This window comes from Oncorhynchus keta, chromosome 20 (assembly GCF_023373465.1).
Source record: "Oncorhynchus keta strain PuntledgeMale-10-30-2019 chromosome 20, Oket_V2, whole genome shotgun sequence".
In the NCBI taxonomy this organism is placed as follows: Eukaryota; Metazoa; Chordata; class Actinopteri; order Salmoniformes; family Salmonidae; genus Oncorhynchus; species Oncorhynchus keta.
The window spans coordinates 42,018,539-42,045,562 of NC_068440.1; the positions used below are offsets into that span (position 1 = coordinate 42,018,539).

General features: G+C 47.2%; 1 protein-coding gene and 1 long non-coding RNA gene across 4 annotated transcripts in view; one reads left to right on the forward strand and one right to left on the reverse strand.

The window, feature by feature from the left end:
* The window catches only part of LOC127910029 (stromal membrane-associated protein 2-like), a 108,924-nt gene extending 82,531 nt beyond the window's left edge, over window positions 1-26,393 (reverse strand). Inside the window, exons 1-2 of one of the 3 annotated variants that reach the window (XM_052472900.1) lie at window positions 25,865-26,393; window positions 25,502-25,662 (exon numbers count right to left, since the gene is read on the reverse strand). In XM_052472900.1, coding sequence (XP_052328860.1) covers window positions 25,502-25,610 — 109 coding nt within the window. In that variant the 5' untranslated portion in view covers window positions 25,611-25,662; window positions 25,865-26,393. Of the gene's footprint in view, window positions 1-25,501 lie in introns of all 3 variants that reach the window. The other 2 variants (XM_052472901.1, XM_052472899.1) reach the window with 2 other exon arrangements.
* LOC127910031 (uncharacterized) lies at window positions 12,338-14,293 on the forward strand. Its single transcript, XR_008073691.1, has 3 exons — window positions 12,338-12,374; window positions 12,624-12,671; window positions 12,987-14,293. It is a non-coding gene; the product is annotated as an uncharacterized LOC127910031 (long non-coding RNA).
* Window positions 26,394-27,024: the final 631 nt, after the last annotated feature.

The following is a 27,024-nucleotide window of genomic DNA, read 5'->3' on the forward strand; positions in this document are numbered from 1 at the left end:
CTGTTAGAGTCAAATAGCATTCTTGTTAGTTTTTCTGTTGCTGTAATTTCTTTCCAATGTGCAACATAACTGCTACTGAATTACAAGGCCACTGAGTTAGTCCAGCATTAGCAGCACTAACCACAAGGCCACTGAGTTAGTCCAGCATTAGCAACACTAACCACAAGGCCACTGAGTTAGTCCAGCATCAGCAACACTCTAACCAGAAGGCCACTGAATTAGTCCAGCATTAGCAACACTCTAACCACAAGGCCACTGAGTTAGTCCAGCATTAGCAACTCTAACCACAAGGCCACTGAGTTTGTCCAGCATTATCAACACTAACCACAAGGCCACTGAGTTGGTCCAGCATTAGCAACACTAACCACAAGGTCACTGAGTTGGTCTAGCATTAGCAACACTCTAACCACAAGGCCACTGAGTTAGTCCAGCATTAGCAACACTAACCACAAGGCCACTGAGTTGGTCCAGCATTAGCAACACTCTAACCACAAGGCCACTGAGTTGGTCCAGCATTAGCAACACTAACCACAAGGCCACTGAGTTAGTCCAGCATTAGCAACACTAACCACAAGGCCACTGAGTTGGTCCAGCATTAGCAACACTCTAACCACAAGGCCACTGAGTTGGTCCAGCATTAGCAACACTAACCACAAGGCCACTGAGTTGGTCCAGCATTAGCAACACTAACCACAAGGCCACTGAGTTGGTCCAGCATTAGCAACACTCTAACCACAAGGCCACTGAGTTGGTCCAGCATTAGCAACACTAACCACAAGGCCACTGAGTTGGTCCAGCATTAGCAACACTAACCACAAGGCCACTGAGTTAGTCCAGCATTAGCAACACTAACCACAAGGCCACTGAGTTAGTCCAGCATTAGCAACACTCTAACCACAAGGCCACTGAGTTAGTCCAGCATTAGCAACACTAACCACAAGGCCACTGAGTTAGTCCAGCATTAGCAACACTAACCACAAGGCCACTGAGTTAGTCCAGCATTAGCAACACTCCACAAGGCCACTGAGTTGGTCCAGCATTAGCAACACTAACCACAAGGCCACTGAGTTAGTCCAGCATTAGCAACACTAACCACAAGGCCACTGAGTTGGTCCAGCATTAGCAACACTAACCACAAGGCCACTGAGTTGGTCCAGCATTAGCAACACTAACCACAAGGCCACTGAGTTGGTCCAGCATTAGCAACACTAACCACAAGGCCACTGAGTTGGTCCAGCATTAGCATCACTCCACAAGGCCACTGAGTTGGTCCAGCATTAGCAACACTAACCAGAAGGCCGCTGAGTTGGTCCAGCATTAGCAACACTAACCAGAAGGCCACTGAATTAGTCCAGCATTAGCAACACTCTAACCACAAGGCCACTGAGTTGGTCCAGCATTAGCAACACTAACCACAAGGCCACTGAGTTGGTCCAGCATTAGCAACACTAACCACAAGGCCACTGAGTTAGTCCAGCATTAGCAACACTCTAACCACAAGGCCACTGAGTTGGTCCAGCATTAGCAACACTCTAACCACAAGGCCACTGAGTTGGTCTAGCATTAGCAACACTAACCACAAGGCCACTGAGTTAGTCCAGCATTAGCAACACTCTAACCAGAAGGCCACTGAGTTGGTCTAGCATTAGCAACACTAACCACAAGGCCACTGAGTTGGTCCAGCATTAGCAACACTAACCACAAGGCCACTGAGTTGGTCCAGCATTAGCAACACTAACCACAAGGCCACTGAGTTGGTCCAGCATTAGCAACACTAACCACAAGGCCACTGAGTTGGTCCAGCATTAGCAACACTAACCACAAGGCCACTGAGTTGGTCCAGCATTAGCAACACTAACCAGAAGGCCACTGAGTTGGTCCAGCATTAGCAACACTCTAACCACAAGGCCAGTGAGTTAGTCCAGCATTAGCATCACTCTAACCACAAGGCCACTGAGTTGGTCCAGCATTAGCAACACTAACCACAAGGCCACTGAGTTGGTCCAGCATTAGCAACACTAACCACAAGGCCACTGAGTTGGTCCAGCATTAGCAACACTAACCACAAGGCCACTGAGTTGGTCCAGCATTAGCAACACTAACCACAAGGCCACTGAGTTGGTCCAGCATTAGCAACACTAACCACAAGGCCACTGAGTTGGTCCAGCATTAGCAACACTAACCACAAGGCCACTGAGTTGGTCCAGCATTAGCAACACTAACCACAAGGCCACTGAGTTGGTCCAGCATTAGCAACACTAACCACAAGGCCACTGAGTTGGTCCAGCATTAGCAACACTAACCACAAGGCCACTGAGTTGGTCCAGCATTAGCAACACTCTAACCACAAGGCCAGTGAGTTAGTCCAGCATTAGCAACACTCTAACCACAAGGCCACTGAGTTAGTCCAGCATTAGCAACACTCTAACCACAAGGCCACTGAGTTGGTCCAGCATTAGCAACACTCTAACCACAAGGCCACTGAGTTGGTCCAGCATTAGCAACACTAACCACAAGGCCACTGAGTTGGTCCAGCATTAGCAACACTAACCACAAGGCCACTGAGTTGGTCCAGCATTAGCAACACTAACCACAAGGCCACTGAGTTGGTCCAGCATTAGCAACACTAACCACAAGGCCACTGAGTTGGTCCAGCATTAGCAACACTAACCACAAGGCCAGTGAGTTAGTCCAGCATTAGCAACACTCTAACCACAAGGCCACTGAGTTAGACCTGCATTAGCAACACTCTAACCACAAGGCCACTGAGTTGGTCCAGCATTAGCAACACTAACCACAAGGCCACTGAGTTGGTCCAGCATTAGCATCACTCCACAAGGCCACTGAGTTGGTCCAGCATTAGCAACACTAACCAGAAGGCCGCTGAGTTGGTCCAGCATTAGCAACACTAACCAGAAGGCCACTGAATTAGTCCAGCATTAGCAACACTAACCACAAGGCCACTGAGTTAGTCCAGCATTAGCAACACTAACCACAAGGCCACTGAGTTAGTCCAGCATTAGCAACACTAACCAGAAGGCCGCTGAGTTGGCCCAGCATTAGCAACACTAACCAGAAGGCCACTGAATTAGTCCAGCATTAGCAACACTAACCACAAGGCCACTGAGTTAGTCCAGCATTAGCAACACTAACCAGAAGGCCACTGAGTTGGTCCAGCATTAGCAACACTCTAACCACAAGGCCACTGAGTTAGTCCAGCATTAGCAACACTAACCACAAGGCCACTGAGTTAGTCCAGCATTAGCAACACTAACCACAAGGCCACTAAATTGGTCCAGCATTAGCAACATGCAGGCTAATAATAGAGGAATTACTCAGCAAAGCCTATTTAACTGTAAACACTGGGACAAAGCAGCTCTGTGTGTGTGGTGTGTAGTGTGTGTATTTACACTGTCAGTGGTGTGGTTTGAGGGATAGCCCCAATAGAGTATAGACTTGTATCTCTCTCACACAGTTCTAATCCTACTATCCCACTATCCCGCCCTTTTCCCTGCTTCCCTTGCTCTCTCTTTCTCCCTGCTTCCCTCTCTCTTTCTCCCTGCTTCCCTTGCTCTCTCTCTCTCCCTGCTTCCCTCTCCCTCTCTCTCTCTCTTTCTCCCTGCTTCCCTCTCTCTCTCTGTCTCTCTCTCCCTGCTTCCCTCTCTCTCTGTCTCTCTCTCCCTGCTTCCCTCTCTCTCTCTCTGTCTCTTTCTCCCTGCTTCCCTCTCTCTCTCTCTGTCTCTTTCTCCCTGCTTCCCTCTCTCTCTCTGTCTCTTTCTCCCTGCTTCCCTCTCTCTCTCAGTCTCTCTCTCCCTGCTTCCCTCTCTCTGTCTCTTTCTCTCTGCTTCCCTCTTCCTCTGTCCTATGATAATCTCTTTCTCCCTCTCTCTCTCTGTCTCTCTCTCTCTCTCTCTCTAACCTACTTGTCCGGCATTACAGCGTGTTGTTGGCATGAGGTCTAGTTCTCCAGGCATGTTAGGGAGCATGGTACTGGGTCATCCCGCGGAAATGTCCTCTCTGTCAGGTATGAGTAGAGAGGACGGGCGGGATGGGGTGGAGTTGGAGAGGGATGAATGACAGCACAACACTGACCAATGGATTAAATAGATGGTGACTGTGTACAGACAGTTTCCATAATCCGATATCGGCTGTCATGTTGTTTATGACATTTGTTATGTCATTATTATCAGAATGTTATGAGGATTACAAGTAAACCCAAAAGAAGGGGGGGGTCAGTCACGATCTCAAGTCTACAGAGAGCGATCTCTTTGTCAAAAGCAGGGGACATATTTGTCCTGTTGAGTAATATCTTATTTATTTTACCTTTATCTAACTAGGCAAGTCAGTTAAGAACAAATTCTTATTTTTAAATGACGGCCTAGGAACAGTGGGTTAACTGGTCTAGGAACAGTGGGTTAATTGGTCTAGGAACAGTGGGTTAACTGGTCTAGGAACAGTGGGTTAATTGGTCTAGGAACAGTGGGTTAACTGGTCTAGGAACAGTGGGTTAACTGGTCTAGGAACAGTGGGTTAACTGGTCTAGGAACAGTGGGTTAACTGGTCTAGGAACAGTGGGTTAACTGGTCTAGGAACAGTGGGTTAACTGGTCTAGGAACAGTGGGTTAACTGGTCTAGGAACAGTGGGTTAACTGGTCTAGGAACAGTGGGTTAACTGGTCTAGGAACAGTGGGTTAACTGGTCTATGAACAGTGGGTTAACTGGTCTAGGAACAGTGGGTTAACTGGTCTAGGAACAGTGGGTTAACTGGTCTAGGAACAGTGGGTTAACTGGTCTAGGAACAGTGGGTCAACTGGTCTAGGAACAGTGGGTCAACTGGTCTAGGAACAGTGGGTTAACTGGTCTAGGAACAGTGGGTTAACTGGTCTAGGAACAGTGGGTTAACTGGTCTAGGAACAGTGGGTTAACTGGTCTAGGAACAGTGGGTCAACTGGTCTAGGAACAGTGGGTCAACTGGTCTAGGAACAGTGGGTCAACTGGTCTAGGAACAGTGGGTTAACTGGTCTAGGAACAGTGGGTTAACTGGTCTAGGAACAGTGAGTTAACTGGTCTAGGAACAGTGAGTTAACTGGTCTAGGAACAGTGGGTTAACTGGTCTAGGAACAGTGGGTTAACTGGTCTAGGAACAGTGGGTTAACTGGTCTAGGAACAGTGGGTCAACTGGTCTAGGAACAGTGGGTCAACTGGTCTAGGAACAGTGGGTTAACTGGTCTAGGAACAGTGGGTTAACTGGTCTAGGAACAGTGGGTTAACTGGTCTAGGAACAGTGGGTTAACTGGTCTAGGAACAGTGGGTTAACTGGTCTAGGAACAGTGGGTCAACTGGTCTAGGAACAGTGGGTTAACTGGTCTAGGAACAGTGGGTTAACTGGTCTAGGAACAGTGGGTTAACTGGTCTAGGAACAGTGGGTTGACTGGTGTAGGAACAGTGGGTTAACTGGTCTAGGAACAGTGAGTTAACTGGTCTAGGAACAGTGGGTTAACTGGTCTAGGAACAGTGGGTTAACTGGTCTAGGAACAGTGGGTTAACTGGTCTAGGAACAGTGGGTTAACTGGTCTAGGAACAGTGGGTTAACTGGTCTAGGAACAGTGGGTTAACTGGTCTAGGAACAGTGGGTTAACTGGTCTAGGAACAGTGGGTCAACTGGTCTAGGAACAGTGGGTCAACTGGTCTAGGAACAGTGGGTTAACTGGTCTAGGAACAGTGAGTTAACTGGTCTAGGAACAGTGAGTTAACTGGTCTAGGAACAGTGAGTTAACTGCCTGTTCAGGGGCAGAACAACAGATTAGTAAATTGTCAACTCGAACTTCCAACACTCTAACCACTAGGCTCCCTGCCTCTCCACTCACACTGGCCGTGTGTAAACTTCCTCTTTAGACAAACGACGTAGATCAATCAGGTAGGTTGGTCTGGACGCTGGTTTAAAGTCATCATGCAGCATAACGTAATTCACTTCCTGTTTCTACGGACATCGTGGGAGTGACTACAAACATGTCATCATCAGAGTCGTTTCTCCTCCTCTTTCCTGTTTGGAAAGTCCTTCACCTATTGACCTTTCTGGCCTATAAGCACTGCACAAACAATGATTGCTGTTCAACCAATGGGCTCACTCTGGCAATGATCACCTTCCTCTCTCTTAACCAATGGGCTCACTCTGGCAATGATCACCTTCCTCTCTCTTAACCAATGGGCTCACTCTGGCAATGATCACCTTCATCTCTCTTAACCAATGGGCTCACTCTGGCAATGATCACCTTCCTCTCTCTTAACCAATGGGCTCACTCTGGAGATTATCACCTTCCTCTCTCTTAACCAATGGGCTCACTCTGGAGATTATTACCTTCCTCTCTCTTAACCAATGGGCTCACTCTGGCAATGATCACCTTCCTCTCTCTTAACCAATGGGCTCACTCTGGCAATGATCACCTTCCTCTCTCTTAACCAATGGGCTCACTCTGGCAATGATCACCTTCCTCTCTCTTAACCAATGGGCTCACTCTGGCAATGATCACCTTCCTCTCTCTTAACCAATGGGCTCACTCTGGAAATGATCACCTTCCTCTCTCTTAACCAATGGGCTCACTCTGGCAATGATCACCTTCCTCTCTCTTAACCAATGGGCTCACTCTGGCAATGATCACCTTCCTCTCTCTTAACCAATGGGCTCACTCTGGAAATGATCACCTTCCTCTCTCTTAACCAATGGGCTCACTCTGGCAATGATCACCTTCCTCTCTCTTAACCAATGGGCTCACTCTGGCCTAGATCACCTTCCCCTCTCTTAACCAATGGGCTCACTCTGGAGATGATCACCTTCCTCTCTCTTAACCAATGGGCTCACTCTGGCAATGATCACCTTCCTCTCTCTTAACCAATGGGCTCACTCTGGAGATGATCACCTTCCTCGCTCTTAACCAATGGGCTAAATGTTGGGATGTATTTACATGTTCTGTCACTTTCTGTTTTTCAGCCACATTGTCAACAACCCCCGGCACATCTGTGGACTAGGGGAAGGAGGGGTTGAGATAGGGAGAGAGAAGGACATCTGTGGACTAGAGGTTGAGATAGGTGAGAGAGAAGGACATCTGTGGACTAGGGGAAGGAGGGGTTGAGATAGGGGAGAGAGAAGGACATCTGTGGACTAGGGGAAGGAAGGGTTGAGATAGGGGAGAGAGACGGACATCTGTGGACTAGGGGTTGAGATAGGTGAGAGAGAAGGACATCTGTGGACTAGGGGAAGGAGGGGTTGAGATAGGGGAGATAGGGGAGAGAGAAGGACATCTGTGGACTAGGGGAAGGAGGGGTTGAGATAGGGGAGAGAGACGGACATCTGTGGACTAGGGGTTGAGATAGGTGAGAGAGAAGGACATCTGTGGACTAGGGGAAGGAGGGGTTGAGATAGGGGAGAGAGGCGGACATCTGTGGACTAGGGGAAGGAGGGGTTGAGATAGGGGAGAGAGGCGGACATCTGTGGACTAGGGGAAGGAGGGGTTGAGATAGGGGAGAGAGGCGGACATCTGTGGACTAGGGGAAGGAGGGGTTGAGATAGGGGAGAGAGGCGGACATCTGTGGACTAGGGGAAGGAGGGGTTGAGATAGGGGAGAGAGGCGGACATCTGTGGACTAGGGGAAGGAGGGGTTGAGATAGGGGAGAGAGACGGACATCTGTGCACTAGGTGAAGGAGGGGTTGAGATAGGGGAGAGAGACAGACATCTGTGGACTAGGGGAAGGAGGGGTTGAGATAGGGAGAGAGAAGGACATCTGTGGACTAGGGGAAGGAGGGGTTGAGATAGGGGAGAGAGACGGACATCTGTGGACTAGGGGAAGGAGGGGTTGAGATAGGGGAGAGAGGCGGACATCTGTGGACTAGGGGAAGGAGGGGTTGAGATAGGGGAGAGAGACGGACATCTGTGGACTAGGGGAAGGAGGGGTTGAGATAGGGGAGAGAGGCGGACATCTGTGGACTAGGGGAAGGAGGGGTTGAGATAGGGGAGAGAGGCGGACATCTGTGGACTAGGGGAAGGAGGGGTTGAGATAGGGGAGAGAGTAGGACATCTGTGGACTAGAGGAAGGAGGGGTTGAGATAGGGGAGAGAGAAGGACATCTGTGGACTAGAGGAAGGAGGGGTTGAGATAGGGGAGAGAGAAGGACATCTGTGGACTAGGGGAAGGAGGGGTTGAGATAGGGGAGAGAGGCGGACATCTGTGCACTAGGTGAAGGAGGGGTTGAGATAGGGGAGAGAGACAGACATCTGTGCACTAGGGGAAGGAAGGGTTGAGGTCAGTTCCCCTTAAGGGAGTAATCAGGGTTTAGTATCTGTTTACCTTCTTCCTGTAGAACCATAAGATGTAAGGATTGGAGAGGAGAAGTGTCCTAAGTGGGATGTATATTACTGTGATGGTAAGAAATGTTTTGCTGTTTGAAGTACAGAACCTTGTGGAAGAAATAAACTTGGTTAAAGCTTCTCTAGTGTCCGTGAGACATTTACTCTGAACAATAATAACAACGTAATGACATTTGAAATGTCTTTATTCTTGAGTGTAATGTTTACTGTAAATTTATATTGCTTATTTCACTTTTGTTTATTGTTCTCTTGCTTTGGCCACGTAAACATGTTTCCCATGACAATAAAGCCTTTAAATTGAATTGAATTGAGAGATAGAGAGAGAGAGACTGATTTAGAGTAAACAAACAGTGGACTTTGGTTGTTTGATCACCTGCTAGGAAAGAGAGAAGTGATGACACACACACACACACACAAAAACACAGACACACACAAACACGTTAGCTGTAATGAGCTGAAAGGCACTCTCTCACTTACGAAACAGGGTTACTCTAATTAAACAGTAATTACTACACACAACACAATCAATATATGCCCAGAAGTTTTTCTCTCTCTCTCTCTGCTGGGAGTGTTTGGTGCATGCTGGGAATTGTATGAGCGAAGGAGTGCGTGTGTTGTGTAGAGTTAGATATTCACAACTTTCTTTCGGTTTTTAATTTGTTGGTGGCATTTTTGGGGTTTTCTTCTGTGCATGATTAAGGCTATTATTTTTGTTGTGGTAGAATGAAGTATTTTCGGCACGGCTTTAGGTGCGTTACTGAAGCTACTGTCACGCGGGGAGGAGTTTCTGGTCGCCGTAGGAGAGAAGGTAGGATATGAGAATGTTGCTTATGCATCCCGGATGAATAAAGCTGTGGTGGTATTTCTTAAAGAAGAGTGTCTTGTTGATCGTATGGTTGAGCATGGTGTACTTCTTAAAGAAGAGTGCCTTGTTGATCGTATGGTTGAGCATGGTGTACTTCTTAAAGAAGAGTGCCTTGTTGATCGTATGGTTGAGCATGGTGTACTTCTTAAAGAAGAGTGTCTTGTTGATCGTATGGTTGAGCATGGTGTACTTCTTAAAGAAGAGTGTCTTGTTGATCGGATGGTTGAGCATGGTGGTACTTCTTAAAGAAGAGTGTCTTGTAGATCGTATGGTTGAGCATGGTGTACTTCTTAAAGAAGAGTGTCTGGTTGATCGGATGGTTGAGCATGGTGTACTTCTTAAAGAAGAGTGTCTTGTTGATCGTATGGTTGAGCATGGTGTACTTCTTAAAGAAGAGTGTCTTGTTGATCGTATGGTTGAGCATGGTGTACTTCTTAAAGAAGAGTGTCTTGTTGATCAGATGGTTGAGCATGGTGGTATTTCTTAAAGAAGAGTGTCTTGTAGATCGTATGGTTGAGCATGGTGTACTTCTTAAAGAAGAGTGTCTGGTTGATCGGATGGTTGAGCATTGTGTACTTCTTAAAGAAGAGCGTCTTGTTGATCAGATGGTTGAGCATGGTGTACTTCTTAAAGAAGAGTGTCTTGTAGATCGTATGGTTGAGCATGGTGTACTTCTTAAAGAAGAGTGTCTTGTTGATCAGATGGTTGAGCATGGTGGTACTTCTTAAAGAAGAGTGTCTTGTAGATCTGATGGTTGAGCATGGTGGTACTTCTTAAAGAAGAGTGTCTTGTAGATCGTATGGTTGAGCATGGTGTACTTCTTAAAGAAGAGTGTCTTGTAGATCAGATGGTTGAGCATGGTGTACTTCTTAAAGAAGAGTGTCTGGTAGATCAGATGGTTGAGCATGGTGTACTTCTTAAAGAAGATCTTGTTGATCGTATAGTTGCGCATTTTTCTCCGTCAACAAGGGTAACGATTTCAAATGTACCACCATTTATTCCAAATGAGCTATTGGAGCGCGAGTTATTGCGCTTTGGGAAGTTCGCCAGTTCAATTAAGGTTGTCCCGTTGGGTTGCAAACACCCGGCGTTGAAACAGGTAATGTCATTTTGGCGACAGGTGTTTATGTTTACATTACATTTAAGTCATTTAGCAGACGCTCTTATCCAGAGCGACTTACAAATTGGGTTTATGTTTTTGGACTCACCGGAGCAGACTTTAGAGTTGTCGTTTAAAATCAAGTATGACAATAGATTGTATATGGTTTATGCTAGTACGGGTAGTCAACGGTGTTTTGAGTGTGGGGATGTTGGTCATAAGCGACATGCTTGCCCGAAAAGGGAGAAGGCCGAGGGAGGGGCGCAGGTGGTCATCGTAACGCCAGGGCCCACTGATGTAGGGAGAGCTGGACCGACAGCGGTAGAGCAGCCACAAGCACCTGTTGCTGAGGAACAAGTTATCTGTGTTGAGGGCACGGAGTTGCAACTTGTATTAGAGGGAAATGTTATGCAACAGAAAAGTATAGTTGTAGAAGGTAAGGATGGATCCGAAGAGCCAGTTCCTCAGACTGGTGAGCAGGTGCCCAGTACGAGTGCTGGGGTAAAGGAGGGGGTTCATGTGGAGCTAGGCTCCCAGGTAGTGGAGGAGGTGCCCAGTACGAGTGCTGGGGTAAAGGAGGGGGTTCATGTGGAGCTAGACTCCCAGGTAGTGGAGGAGGTGCCCAGTACGAGTGCTGGGGTAAAGGAGGGGGTTCATGTGGAGCTAGACTCCCAGGTAGTGGAGGAGGTGCCCAGTACGAGTGCTGGGGTAAAGGAGGGGGTTCATGTGGAGCTAGACTCCCAGGTAGTGGAGGAGGTGCCCAGTACGAGTGCTGGGGTAAAGGAGGGGGTTCATGTGGAGCTAGACTCCCAGGTAGTGGAGGAGGTGCCCAGTACGAGTGCTGGGGTAAAGGAGGGGGCTCATGTGGAGCTAGACTCCCAGGTAGTGGAGGAGATGCCCAGTACGAGTGCTGGTGTAAAGGAGGGGGTTCATGTGGAGCTAGACTCCCAGGTAGTGGAGGAGGTGCCCAGTACGAGTGCTGGGGTAAAGGAGGGGGCTCATGTGGAGCTAGACTCCCAGGTAGTGGAGGAGGTGCCCAGTACGAGTGCTGGTGTAAAGGAGGTGGTTCATGTGGAGCTAGACTCCCAGGTAGTGGAGGAGATGCCCACCACGAGTGCGGGGGTCATGTGGAGCTAGGCTCCCAGGTAGTGGAGGAGATGCCCACTATGAGTAATGAGGTTGAGGTGGGGCTAGTCTCCCAGGTAGTGGAGGAGATGCCCACTATGAGTAATGAGGTTGAGGTGGGGCTAGTCTCCCAGGTAGTGGAGGAGATGCCCACTATGAGTAGTGATGTTCAGGTGGGGCTAGTATCCCAGGTAGTGGAGGAGATGCCCACTACGAGTGATGAGGTGCAAGTGGGGAGTGTTGAAAGGGATGTGGTAGAGGGGAGTCAGTTGTCTGTGGTCTCAGCTGAGGATCAGGAGAAGGATATGGATATCTCTTTAGATATGACAGCTGCTGGTGACGACTCAGTTCACGATCTAGAGGAAGTAAATGAGTTTCTGGATCAGACTTTTGGGAAATTATTTTGATGTTGATAAGTTTGTGAGGTCAGCTGTGATGTTACAGAAGACGGTGGGGTTAGACCAGCTGAGTGAGAAGAAGCGGTTTCGCTTGAGGACATTTATTACTGCTGTTGCAGCAGCAAAAGGTGGTGGGAAACGTGTTCAGGTTAAGAGAAGATTAAAATAATGATGATGATCATGCTTCATAGGGTGTCTTTTTTCTCTTTGGTTTCTCTGCTTCTTCTGCTTTTATTTTCTATGTGGAGGTACTAAGGGTAGGTTCTCTCAATATTAATGGGGGAAGGGACAGGAATAAGAGGGCTTGGGTATTAGAAGCACTAAGGGTCGGTTCTCTCCATACTAATGGGGGAAGGGACAGGAATAAGAGGGCTTGGGTTTTAGAAGTAATAAAACAGAAAAGGCTTGATGTAGTTTTCATACAGGAGACACATATGTATCTGATCTCTACTGTAGTAGGGTTGGAAGGTTAGACAGGTGGTATGTATCTGATCTCTACTGTAGTAGGGTTGGAAGGTTAGACAGGTTGTATGTATCTGATCTCTACTGTAGTAGGGTTGGAAGGTTAGACAGGTGGTATGTATCTGATCTCTACTGTAGTAGGGTTGGAGGGTTAGACAGGTGGTATGTATCTGATCACTACTGTAGTAGGGTTGGAGGGTTAGACAGGTTAGACAGGTGGTATGTATCTGATCTCTACTGTAGTAGGGTTGGAAGGTTAGACAGGTTAGACAGGTGGTATGTATCTGATCTCTACTGTAGTAGGGTTGGAAGGTTAGACAGGTGGTATGTATCTGATCTCTACTGTAGTAGGGTTGGAAGGTTAGACAGGTTGTATGTATCTGATCTCTACTGTAGTAGGGTTGGAAGGTTAGACAGGTGGTATGTATCTGATCTCTACTGTAGTAGGGTTGGAGGGTTAGACAGGTTAGACAGGTTAGACAGGTGGTATGTATCTGATCTCTACTGTAGTAGGGTTGGAAGGTTAGACAGGTGGTATGTATCTGATCACTACTGTAGTAGGGTTGGAGGGTTAGACAGGTTAGACAGGTGGTATGTATCTGATCTCGACTGTAGTAGGGTTGGAAGGTTAGACAGGTGGTATGTATCTGATCTCTACTGCAGTAGGGTTGGAAGGTTAGACAGGTGGTATGTATCTGATCTCTACTGTAGTAGGGTTGGAAGGTTAGACAGGTGGTATGTATCTGATCACTACTGTAGTAGGGTTGGAAGGTTAGACAGGTGGTATGTATCTGATCTCTACTGTAGTAGGGTTGGAAGGTTAGACAGGTGGTATGTATCTGATCTCTACTGTAGTAGGGTTGGAAGGTTAGACAGGTGGTATGTATCTGATCACTACTGTAGTAGGGTTGGAAGGTTAGACAGGTGGTATGTATCTGATCTCTACTGTAGTAGGGTTGGAAGGTTAGACAGGTTGTATATATCTGATCACTACTGTAGTAGGGCTTCAGTGGGGCAGAGATGGGATGAAGACTTTGGTGGTTTTTCTAGGCTCCGATATCTTTCGGAAAAATAACTGGGAGGGTGTATTGGAGAAAGTGTGTGCCAGACTGTCAAGATGGAAATGGGTGCTGCCCCAGCTGTCTTATAGGGGAAGGGTGCTGGTAGCTAATAATCTTGCTTCCTCTACCCTGTGGCACAGACTAATGATTTTACAGCCACCAAAGGGTCTAATACAGGAGCTTCAGAGGACTCTTGTCAATTTCTTCTGGTCTGGACAACACTGGATTAAAGCTGCAGCCCTGTACCTGCCACTGCACGGGGGTGGTCAAGGCTTGGTGGACATTTCCTCTAGGATCATGGCTTTCCAGCTTCAAGCAGCCCAGAGATTGTTGTATAGAGACGGTTCTAGCTGGGTCGACACAGCCTACATATTGATGAGGAGAGCGGGCTGTTTGGGCTTAGACAAGCACCTTTTCCTCTTAAAGCTGGAAGGGGGTGATTTGCCTGGCCTGACTCCATTTTATGAGTCTGTTATGCAGGCTTGGAGAGTCTTTGTCAAGTCCCGTAAGGCCGGCACGCCACCAGGAATGTGGCTTTTTGAAGAGCCTCTTTTTCATAACACTGCCATCCAGTCCCGTATTCTGGGTTCAGCTAGCCTACGTTCATGCCTGTTAAGCGTGGGTGTACCAAGCTGGGTCATCTGATGCGGAGCAGGAGCAGGTCGTTGGAGGAGCTGGGAGAAAGAGCGGGGATCCGATCATCTCCCCGACTGAGGAAGTTCGTCGCTGAGGTCTGTGACTCCTTGCCAGTACTTCATCTGTAGTATGTGACTGACACTTCCAATTCTGATCGGTGGAAGGAGGGTCTGGATTATGTGTTCCCTGCACTGATTGTTAGTGCTGCGATGGGGGCATTTGAAGAGGACGTGGGGACGCTGCTTTCCTTCGATACCCCGGAGCTGGGGGAGTTCAAGGAGGTGGGAAAGAAGGTCATGTATAGAATATGTGTAAAGGTGTCCCATGCCTCTTCCCTGGAAGGAGTAAAATCGACGAGGTGGGCGGATGTGCTTGGTCCAGGTGCCTATCCAAGGCTTTTGGCGATCATTATACAAACTGACTATTGTTAAGAGGACAGCTGACCTCCAATGGAGGATAATACATGGAGCTATAGCCACTAACATGCATCTGGTACACCTGGACCCTACTGTTGGGGAGGGGTGTCCATTCTGCATCTGGTATACCTGGACCCTACTGTTGGGGAGGGGTGTCCATTCTGCATTTGGTACACCTGGACCCTACTGTTGGGGAGGGGTGTCCATTCTGCATCTGGTATACCTGGACCCTACTGTTGGGGAGGGGTGTCCATTCTGCATCTGGTACACCTGGACCCTACTGTTGGGGAGGGGTGTCCATTCTGCATCTGGTACACCTGGACCCTACTGTTGGGGAGGGGTGTCCATTCTGCATTTGGTACACCTGGACCCTACTGTTGGGGAGGGGTGTCCATTCTGCATTTGGTACACCTGGACCCTACTGTTGGGGAGGGGTGTCCATTCTGCATTTGGTACACCTGGACCCTACTGTTGGGGAGGGGTGTCCATTCTGCATTTGATACACCTGGACCCTACTGTTGGGGAGGGGTGTCCATTCTGGATACACCTGGACTACTGTTGGGGAGGGGTGTCCATTCTGCATTTGGTACACCTGGACCCTACTGTTGGGGAGGGGTGTCCATTCTGCATTTGATACACCTGGACCCTACTGTTGGGGAGGGGTGTCCATTCTGCATTTGATACACCTGGACCCTACTGTTGGGGAGGGGTGTCCATTCTGCATTTGATACACCTGGACCCTACTGTTGGGGAGGGGTGTCCATTCTGTGCCGAGTCTGAATCTCTGGCACATCTGTTTTTACTGTGTCCCAGGTTGGTTGGGATGATTGAACTGATCACTGATTGGTTCTCAACGTTGGGAGAGGTTTTCTCTTCCCAACTGTATATATTTGGGCCAAAGTACAGGTGTAGTTGTGTTGCTTAATTTTGTGTTAGGGGCAGCAAAATTAGCGATATGGAAGACCAGAAAGAACAGTATTTGGGGACAGGGGTCTGTGGATGTGGTGGGAATGTTGGCAGCGAGACTAAGGGTTGAGTTTGCCATATCATAAACTTTGAGTATATGGGGTATTCAGAGGCTGTTGTGTGTAGTTACTATGGAGGAGGCATTGGAGTTGTGTTTTTAATTGATGTGTAACTGTGGTTTTGTATGAGTATGTATTGTGTGGTGGGACCCCAGACCCAATAAAGATAATTTAAATCTCTCTCTCATATCACTCACTTGTATCTCTATGGCTGGTTACACCGGGAAGTGGTTTCTCTCTCTCTCTCTCTCTCTCTCTCTCTCTCTCTCTCTCTCTCTCTCTCTCTCTCTCTCATGTATAAAGGGGACCCTATGCTAATTAGACATGATGATTAGAGGACAGAAAGAGGCAGGAATGTTGTTGACCCTCTTCTAACCAGAGCCATGACGGCCTACCGGGAAACAGTGGGTTGACTGTACAATCCATGTACACAAACAACAAGTGTGCGGTTAAAATTGGCAAAAAAACACACACATTTCTTCCCTACAGGGCTGTGGGGTGAGACAGGGATGCAGCTTAAGCCCCACCCTCTTTAACATATATATCAACGAACTGGTGAGGGCACTAGAACAGTCTGCAGCACCTCGTCCACCCTACTAGAATCTGAAGTCAAATGTCTACTGTCTGTTGATGATCAGGTGCTTCTGTCACCAACCAAGGAGGGTCTACAGCAGCACCTAGATCTTCTGCACAGATTCTGCCAGACCTGGGCCCTGACAGTAAATCTCAGTAAGATCAAAATAATGGTGTTCCAAAAAAGGTCCAGTCGGGACCAGGACCACAAATACAAATTCCATCTAGACACCATTGCCCTAGAGCACACAAAAAACTATACATACCTCGGCCTAAACATCAGCGCCACAGGTAACTTCCACAAAGCTGTGAACGATCTGAGAGACAAGGCAAGAAGGGCATTCTATGCCATCAAAAGGAACATAAATTTCAACATACCAATTAGGACTTGGCTAAAAACACTTGAATCAGTCATAGAGCCCATTGCCCTTTATGGTTGTGAGGTCTGGGGTCCGCTCACCAACCAAGACTTCACAAAATGGGACAAACACCAAATTGAGACTTTGCATGCAGAATTCTGCAAAAATATCTTCCGTGTACAACGTAGAACACCAAATAATGCAGAATTAGGCCGATACCCACTAATTTTCAAAATCCAGAAAAGAGCCGTTAAATTCTACAACCACCTAAAAGGAAGCGATTCCCAAACCTTCCACAACAAAGCCATCACCTACAGAGAGATGAACCTGGAGAAGAGTCCCCTAAGCACGCTGGTCTTGGGGCTCTGTTCACAAACACAAACACACCCCACAGAACCCCAGGACAACAGCACAATTAGACCCAACCAAATCATGAGAAAACAAAAAGATAATTACTTGACACATTGGAATGAATTAACAAAAAAACTGAGCGAACTAGAATGCTATTTGGCCCTAAACAGAGAGAACACAGTGGCAGAATACCTGACCACTGTGACTGACGCAAACTTAAGGAAAGCTTTGACTATGTACAGACTGCCCACAAAATGAGGTGGAAACTGAGCTGCACTTCCTAACCTCCTGTCCAATGTATGACCATATTAGAGACACATATTTCTTTCAGATTACACAGATCCACAAAGAATTTGAAAACAAACCCAATTTTGATAAACTCCCACATCTACTGGGTGAAATTCCACAGTGTGACATCACAGCAGCAAGATTTGTGACCTGTTGCCACAAGAAAAGGGCAATCAGTGAAGAACAAACACCACTGTAAATACAACCCATATTTATGCTTATTTATTTCCCTCTTCAGGGCCTCTTCCGGGCCTGTTCTCTCTCCAGGGCATCTACAGTGCTTGTTCTCTCTACAGGGCCTCTTCACTCTACAGGGCCTCTTCTCTCTTCAGGGCCTGTTCTCTCTCCAGGGCATGTTCTCTCTCCAGGGCCTCTTCTCTCTACAGGGCCTCTTCTCTCTACAGGGCCTCTTCTCTCTTCAGGGCCTGTTCTCTCTCCAGGGCCTGTTCTCTCTCCAGGGCCTCTTCTCTCAACAGGGCCTCTTCACTCAACAGGGCCTCTTCTCTCTTCAGGGCCTCTTCTCTCTTCAGGGCCTGTTCTCTCTCCAGGGCATCTACAGTGCTTGTTCTCTCTACAGGGCCTCTACAGGGCCTCTTCACTCAACAGGGCCTCTTCTCTCTACAGGGCCTCTTCTCTCTACAGGGCCTCTTCTCTCTACAGGGCCTCTTCTCTCTACAGGGCCTCTTCTCTCTACATGGCCTCTTCTCTCTACATGGCCTCTTCTCTCTACAGGGCCTCTTCACTCTACAGGGCCTCTTCTCTCTACAGGGCCTCTTCACTCTACAGGGCCTCTTCTCTCTACAGGGCCTCTTCTCTCTACAGGGCCTCTTCTCTCTACAGGGCCTCTTCTCTCTACAGGGCCTCTTCACTCTACAGGGCCTCTTCACTCTACAGGGCCTCTTCACTCTACAGGGCCTCTTCACTCTACAGGGCCTCTTCTCTCTACAGGGCCTCTTCTCTCTACAGGGCCTCTTCTCTCTACAGGGCCTGTTCACTCTACAGGGCCTCTTCTCTCTACAGGGCCTCTTCACTCTACAGGGCCTCTTCTCTCTACAGGGCCTCTTCTCTCTACAGGGCCTCTTCTCTCTACAGGGCCTCTTCTCTCTACAGGGCCTCTTCACTCTACAGGGCCTCTTCTCTCTACAGGGCCTCTTCACTCTACAGGGCCTCTTCTCTCTACAGGGCCTCTTCTCTCTACAGGGCCTCTTCTCTCTACAGGGCCTCTTCTCTCTACAGGGCCTCTTCTCTCTACATGGCCTCTTCTCTCTACAGGGCCTCTTCTCTCTACAGGGCCTCTTCTCTCTACAGGGCCTCTTCACTCTACAGGGCCTCTTCACTCTACAGGGCCTCTTCTCTCTACAGGGCCTCTTCTCTCTACTCTCTCCAACCTGTGTTTTAACTTGGCTTGGTGTTGCTGTGTGCAACACTACTTTTTTGCTGTGTTGTGTTATTGGGGTTGACCTCTGTGTCCCTCTTGACAGACTTGCCATGTCAGCATTATGTAAACATGTTTCCCATGCCAATGAAGCCCCTTGAATTGAGAGAGAGAGAGAGAGAGAGAGACAAAGACACAGAGAGAGAGAGAGAGAGAGAGAGCGAGACAAAGACAGAGAGAGAGAGAGAGAGAGAGAGAGAGACAGACAGACAGAGAGAGAGAGAGAGAGAGAGAGAGAGAGAGAGAGAGAGAGAGAGAGAGAGAGAGAGAGAGAGAGAGAGAGAGAGAGAGAGAGAGAGAGAGAGAGAGAGAGAGAGAGAGAGAGGAGGGAAGGAAGGCAGACTTAGAGGATATTAGATTGTTGCCTGTAGCTTTTGGAGATGAGAAGATGAGAGGACACACAGACAAATAGTTAGGAGAGAAGATAGGAGGAGAAATAGACCCAGATAGAAGAGATGAAATAGACCCAGATAGAAGAGATGAAATAGACCCAGATAGAAGAGATGAAATAGACCCAGATGAAATAGACCCAGATAGGAGAGGAGAGGAGAAATAGACCCAGATAGAATTGGAGAAATAGACCCAGATAGGATAGGAGAGGAGAAATAGACCCAGATAGAATTGGAGAGGAGAAATAGACCCATATAGAATTGGAGAGGAGAAATAGACCCAGATAGAATTGGAGAGGAGAAATAGACCCAGATAGAATTGGAGAGGAGAAATAGACCCAGATAGAATTGGAGAGGAGAAATAGACCCAGATAGGAGAGGAGAGGAGAAATAGACCCAGATAGGAGTAGGAGAGGAGAAATAGACCCAGATAGAATTGGAGAGGAGAAATAGACCCAGATAGGAGTAGGAGAGGAGAAATAGACCCAGATAGAATTGGAGAGGAGAAATAGACCCAGATAGAATTGGAGAGGAGAAATAGACCCAGATAGAATTGGAGAAATAGACCCAGATAGGAGAGGAGAAATAGACCCAGATAGGAGAGGAGAAATAGACCAAGATAGAAGAGGAGAAATAGACCCAGATAGGAGAGGAGAGGAGAAATAGACACAGATAAGAGAGGAGGAATAGACCCAGAGAGGAGAAATAGACCCAGATAGGAGAGGAGAAATAGACCCAGATAGGAGAGGAGAAATAGACCCAGATAGGAGAGGATAAATAGACCCAGATAGGAGGGGAGAGGAGAAATAGACCCAGATAGGAGGGGAGAGGAGAACTAGACCCAGATAGGAGGGGAGAGGATAAATAGAGCCAGATAGGAGGGGAGAGGATAAATAGACCCAGATATGAGAGGAGAGGAGAAATAAACCAAGATAGAAGAGGAGAAATAGACCCATATTGGAGAGGAGAGGAGAAATAGACCCAGATAGGAGAGGAGAAATAGACCCAGATAAGAGAGGAGAAATAGACCCAGAGAGGAGAGGAGATGAGAAATATACCCAGACAGGAGAGAAGAGGAGAAATAGACCCAGACAGGAGAGAAGAAGAGAAATAGACCCAGACAGGAGAGAAGAGGAGAAATAGACCCAGACAGGAGAGAAGCGGAGAAATAGACCCAGATAAGAGAGGAGAAATAGACCCAGAGAGGAGAGGAGATGAGAAATAGACCCAGATAGGAGAGGAGAAACCGACCCAGATAGGAGAGGAGAGGAGAGGAGAAATAGACCCAGATAGGAGAGGAGAAATAGACCCAGATAGGAGAGGAGAAACAGACCCAGATAGGAGAGGAGAGGAGAAATAGACCCAGATAGGAAAGGAGAGGAGAAATAGACCCAGATAGGAGAGGAGAAATAGACCCAGATAGGAGAGGAGAAATAGACGCAGACAGGAGAGGAGAGGAGAAATAGACGCAGATAGGAGAGGAGAAATAGACCCAGATAGGAGAGGAGAAATAGACCCAGATAGGAGAGGAGAAATAGACCCAGATAGGAGAGGAGAAATAGACCCAGATAGGAGAGGAGAAATAGACGCAGACAGGAGAGGAGAGGAGAAATAGACCCAGACAGGAGAGGAGAGGAGAAATAGACCCAGACAGGAGAGGAGGAGAAATAGACCCAGATAGGAGAGAAGAGGAGAAATAGACCCAGACAGGAGAAATAGACCCAGACAGGAGAGGAGAAATAGACCCAGACAGGAGAGAAGAGGAGAAATAGACCCAGACAAGAGAGGAGAGGAGAAATAGACCCAGACAGGAGAGGAGAGGAGAAATAGACCCAGATAGGAGAGGACAAATAGACCCAGACAGGAGAGGAGAGGAGAAATAGACCCAGACAGGAGAAATAGACCCAGACAGGAGAAATAGACCCAGACAGGAGAGGAGAGGAGAAATAGACCCAGACAGGAGAGGAGATGAGAAATAGACCCAGACAGGAGAAATAGACCCAGACAGGAGAGAAGAGGAGAAATAGACCCAGACAGGACAAATAGTCCCAGACAGGAGAAATAGACCCAGACAGGAGAGGAGAGGAGAAATAGACCCAGACAGGAGAGGAGATGAGAAATAGACCCAGACAGGAGAAATAGACCCAGACAGGAGAAATAGACCCAGACAGGAGAAATAGACCCAGACAGGAGAGAAGAGGAGAAATAGACCAAGGGCAGGAGAGAAGAGGAGAAATAGACCCAGATAAGAGAGGAGAAATAGACCCAGAGAGGAGAGGAGATGAGAAATAGACCCAGATAGGAGAGGAGAACCCGACCCAGATAGGAGAGGAGAGGAGAAATAGACCCAGATAGGAGAGGAGAAATAGACCCAGATAGGAGAGGAGAAACAGACCCAGATAGGAGAGGAGAGGAGAAATAGACCCAGATAGGAGAGGAGAAATAGACCCAGATAGGAGAGGAAATAGACCCAGATAGGAGAGGAGAAATAGACCCAGATAGGAGAGGAGAAATAGACCCAGATAGGAGAGGAGAAATAGACCCAGATAGGAGAGGAGAAATATAGACCCAGACAGGAGAGGAGAGGAGAAATAGACGCAGACAGGAGAGGAGGGGAGAAATAGACCCAGATAGGAGAGGAGAGGAGAAATAGACCCAGATAGGAGAGAAGAGGAGAAATAGACCCATACAGGAGAAATAGACCCAGACAGGAGAGGAGAGGAGAAATAGACCCAGACAGGAGAGAGGAGAGGAGAAATAGACCCAGACAGGAGAGGAGAGGAGAAATAGACCCAGATAGGAGAGGACAAATAGACCCAGACAGGAGAGGAGAGGAGAAATAGACCCAGACAGGAGAAATAGACCCAGACAGGAGAAATAGACCCGGACAGGAGAAATAGACCCAGACAGGAGAAATAGACCCAGACAGGAGAAATAGACCCAGATAGGAGAGGTCAAATGGAACAGAAAGTATGCGTGTCACGGGAGTGTAACCAGATTGTCTCTTCAAACAGTCTAATAAAAAGCCCTTAATCTAAAAATAAAACTGTCTGCCTGCTGTTTGACTTTCACAGGAGTCACAAACAAACTATTGTGCACAAACTTGTGTGTGTGTGTGTATGTGTGTGTGTGTGTGTGTGTGTGTGTGTGTGTGTGTGTGTGTGTGTGTGTGTGTGTGTGTGTGTGTGTGTGTGTGTGTGTGTGTGTGTGTGTGTGTGTGTGTGTGTGTGTGTGTGTGTGTGTGTGTGTGTGCGTGTGTGTGTGTATGCCTGGGTTCAGAATTGTTTTAATGCTCATGATCCACATAACACAGTCCAAGGACATTGAATCAGCTTGGAGATTTCTGGTCGTTGTGTAGAATAAAACACAAGGAGAACGTAGGCGTAGAAGATGAATAATGACTCCGGCAGGGATAGCTAGCCGATCACAGGCTCTTAACCAACTGTGCTATTGTGTTAGGTTTTTTTTTAAGCAATGTGTGTAACTTGTTTTGTACATAATGTTGCTGCTACCGTCTCTTATGGCACGAAAAGAGATTATGGACATCAGAACTGCAATTATTCACCTCGAACTGGACGAAGATATTTGCTGACGCTTCCTGCGAGACCAGGCCCAAATCTCTGTCATTCACGTGAAGAAAAGACGGAAATACAGCGGGCGGAGGTCGGGGTACCTTGTGAGAAATTTGTCGGCGAGTAAACCACCTCTACCATTCGTTCTATTGGCCAAAGTGCAATCACTGGAGAATAAACTGGATGATCTCCGTTTAGAGACTATCCTACCAACGGGACATTAAAAACTGTAATATCTTATGTTTCTCCGAGTTGTGGCTGAACAACGACACGACTCATCGGTGGGACAGAGCAGCTACGTCTGGAAAGACGAGGTCAATAACAGCTGGTGCGCAACGTTTAATATGAAAGAAGTCTTGAGGTTTTGCTCGCCTGAGGTAGAATAGCTCATGATAAGCTGTAGACCACACTATCTACCAAGAGAGTTCTCATCTGTATTATTTGTAGTCGTCTATTTACCACCACAGACCAACGCTGGCACTAAGACCGCTCTCAACCAACTCTACATAAAATAAACAAGAAAATGCTCATCCTGAATCGGTGCTCCTTGTGGACGGGGGGCTTCAATGCAGGCAAACTTAAATCCGATTTACCTCATTTCTACCCGCATGTCACATAAGCAACCAGAGGGGGAAAAAACTCTAGACCACCTTTACTCCATACACAGAGACGCACACAAATGCCTTTTATGCTCGCTTTGAGGCAAGCAACACTTAAGCCTGCATGAGAGCACCGGCTATTATGGACGACTGTATGATCACGCTCTCCGTAGCCGAAGTGAGCAAGACCTTTAAAAAGAACAACATTCAGAAGGCCTGATTACCAGGATGTGCTGACCAACTATCAAGTGTCTTCACTGACATTTTCAACCTCTCCCTGACCGAGTCTGTAATACCTACATGTTTCAAGCAGACCACCATAGTCCCTGTGCCCAAGGAAGGGAAGGTAACCTGCCTAAATGATTAGCGCCCCGTAATACTCACATCGGTAGCCATAAAGTGCTTTCAAAGGCTGGTCATGGCTTACATCAACAGCATCCTCCCGGATACCCTAGACCCACTCCAATTCACATACCGCCCCCAACAGATCCACAGGTGACGCAACCTCAATCGCACTCCACACTGCCCTTTCCCACCTGGACAAAAGGAACACCTATGTGACAATGCTGTTCATTGGCTACAGCTCAGCGTTCAACACCAGGAAGCTCATCACTAATCTAAGCACCCTGGGACTAAACACCTCCCTCTGCAACTGGATCCTGGACTTCCTGACGGGTCGCCCCCAGGTGGTAAGGGTAGGTAACAACACGTCTGCCACGCTGATCCTCAACACAGGGGCTCCTCAGGGGTGCTTAGTCCCCTCCTGAACTCCCTGTTCAACCACGACTGTGTGGCCAAGCACGACTCCAACACCATAATTAAGTTTGACGACACAACAGTGGTCGGCCTGATCACCTACAACGATGAGACAGCCTATAAGGAGGAGGTCAGAGACGTTGCAGTGTGGTGCCAGGACAACAACCTCTCCCTCAATGTGAATAAGACAAAGGAGCTGCTCGTGGACTATAGGACAAGGAGGGCCGAATAGGCCCCCACTAACATCGACGGGACAGAAGTGGAGCGGGTCGAGAGTTTCAAGTTACTTGGTGTCCACATCAACAACAAACTATCATGTTCCAAACACACCAAGACAGTCATGAAGAGGGCAGGACAACACCTTTTCCCCCTCAGAAGACTGAAAAGATTTGGCATGGGTCCTCAAAAAAAGATCCTCAAAAAAGTAATACAGTTGCACCATCGAGAGCATCCTGACTGGTACAGAGGGTACAGAGGGTAGTGCGAACTGGGGCCAAGCTTCCTGCTATCCAGGACCTCTATACCAGGTGGTGTCAGAGGAAGGCCCAGACAAATTGTGAAAGACTCCAGCCACCCAAGTTATAGACTGTTCTCTTTGCTACAGCACGGCAAGCGGTACCGGAGCGCCACGTCTAGGACCAAAAGGCTGCTTAACAGCTTTTACCCCTAAGTCATTAGACTACTGAACAACTAATCAAATGGCCACCAGGACGATTACATTGCCCCCCACCCCCTCCTTGTTTTTACGCTACTGTTACTCACTGTTTATTATCTATGCATAGTCACTTTACCCCTACTTACATGTATAAATGACTTCAACTAACCTGTAGCTGTGCACATTGACTCGGTACAGGGTACCCCTGTATACAGATATATATATACAAATATATACAAAGCCTCGTTATTTTATTGTGTTACTTTTAATTTAATTTTGTACTTTACTTCATTTAGTAAATATTTTCATAACTCTATTTCTTGGTTAAGGGCTTGTAAGTAGCATTTCACGGCCAATAAGAGTTTATCTGTCTACTCAGATCAGTTTGTGTTGTCTGAGGGCACAGACAACGAGTAGCAGAAAGATATGAGTATGATATAATATAATAATAATAAGATATAACGATGTGAATATGTTGTGTGTCTACACCATAGGAACAGGTTTGAAGTTCAGGGCAAAAGGCCTAAGGTTTGGTCAGCTGTTGCTTTTAAAGGGTAAACCCTAAAGAGCAAGATATCTTCTCCACAGAACACATGCCTTATCTACCCTAGAAACAGGCCTATAGCTGGGGAGAAAACCCTTGTAGCATAACTGTTGCTAAGACAGACAGACAGACAGACAGACAGACAGAGCTCTAGGGTTCAACCCAAAACAGTTTGTATGGAGAGAGAGGAGGGGACACCATGAACGTCAATGCAAGTGCCTTTCCCTTTAGCTACTACCTACCTCTACAATGGAATTAATATAACAACCTTGAAAGTAGGCTAATCGTATTACGCAATATATGCAGTTGACCGTATTCCCTGGGTAAGACGGACAGGGTAGGTTCCTGTAAAACTGATGAAACGGAGGTTGACTCATAGGTTCCCAGTCGGTCGTGTCCACCCCCGAACACGGCGTTTTGCACAGACATATCGGTGGCTATAATAGCGTACAGTCTCTGTCCATACAAAACACTTAGTTATATGACATTTGGCTGTAATTGTGTATTTTCTTTGTTGTTAATTTGCCTTACCTTTGGATTTACAATCCGCGCAGAATTTGTTCTCCTCGAGTGACAGTAGCGAAGTGAGGACAGTTTGATATCTGTCAATGTCTTTCACCGATTTACCAATCATCATCATTCCTGCCTCTTCCTCTTCCTCACACACCTCTCCGACACCCGCCGCTGTCGTCCTAATATGAAGATAGACGAAGTAGCCTGATTCAGATAAACTCCGTTTACAGAATAAAAATAAAACAACAGACCCCAGACAACTGAAATACAGAAGAAGCTATGCGGCCCCCGCCTCCTCTTCCTCCTCCTCTTCAAAAAAGGGGAAGCGATTTGTTTTTCAGGTTATGGAACCCTTAAGTCAAAGCTACCCAGTTAGCTTACCACAATGCATGAGTAATGGCCTGGCAAGACAGAGGTTATAGCCTGTTATTGCACCCCTATGTTTCGTCGAAAGATCTATATTAGGTAGTAAATATCACAAAAACAACAAAAAAACTATATTTCCTGTCGTCCTCTTGTGTACAATTATAGCGCAACAAGCGGTTTTGCTTCACTCCTTTCAAGCGCATCGGTATCGAGTCCTCTCGTCTGACAGTTCACACCTCTTTCTCTCTCTCACACACACACACACACACACACACTCTCTCTCTCCTCGAACTGACCGCAGCCGCACCGCTCAAACACAGCGCGCCGCGCACGCGGGCGGACACACAAACATACAAGCGTTTCCCACTTCCTGTCGGCGCGCTTTAATTTATTTCACAGGTTTATACATTAGGCCTATAACTCATGCTTGAATGAAAATGGTAGCTTGAGCATTTATGCTAACTATTTAAATGAAACTACCTATGAATGCTAATCTTCCCAAACACCTGCATTGCAGCCAACAAGGACACCTGGCTTTAAAGTTCAAATGAAAGCGTTTTAACTACTTTTGCAGATATTAATAAACATACAGACAATCATAATATCCAGCCCGAAAAAATATAAAATTCCCAGTTTATGCTACAAAACTAACCTTTACAAGAGGTTTTAAAAATAGGTTATATTTGACTCAAAAATATGTGAGGTACAGGAAGGCATTGTTGGCAGAATAGATGGATGCAATTCACTGCATGCTTCATTTAATTCACCAATACATGTATTAGTTGTCCAAAACCTATTGCTATCAGGTTGTAAATCCCAGCTGGCCTGGTACATAGTCTGCTGCCTCCAATCAGGATGCACTGGTTCAGTTTCAATGACTCAATATTCAGGACAAAAAACGGATACATGTAACTAAGGCTGAAAATTGAACTAGCAACTATCAAGTAGTCAGTTTCATGGAGATGCCAGGGATTGAACCCAGGGCCTCATACATGCAAAGCACTAGGAAGAACTCGAACAATTGTTATCCAGTTTGTATATATCTCTTCTTTAGTTCGCAAACTCACTCTGGCTATCTACTTTTGATTCCAGAGCACTATTGTCTGACTGATGAATTTACTAACCTGCTGAATATGACCGGTGTCAGTAAACGTAGACAGAATAAGTCATAGTTA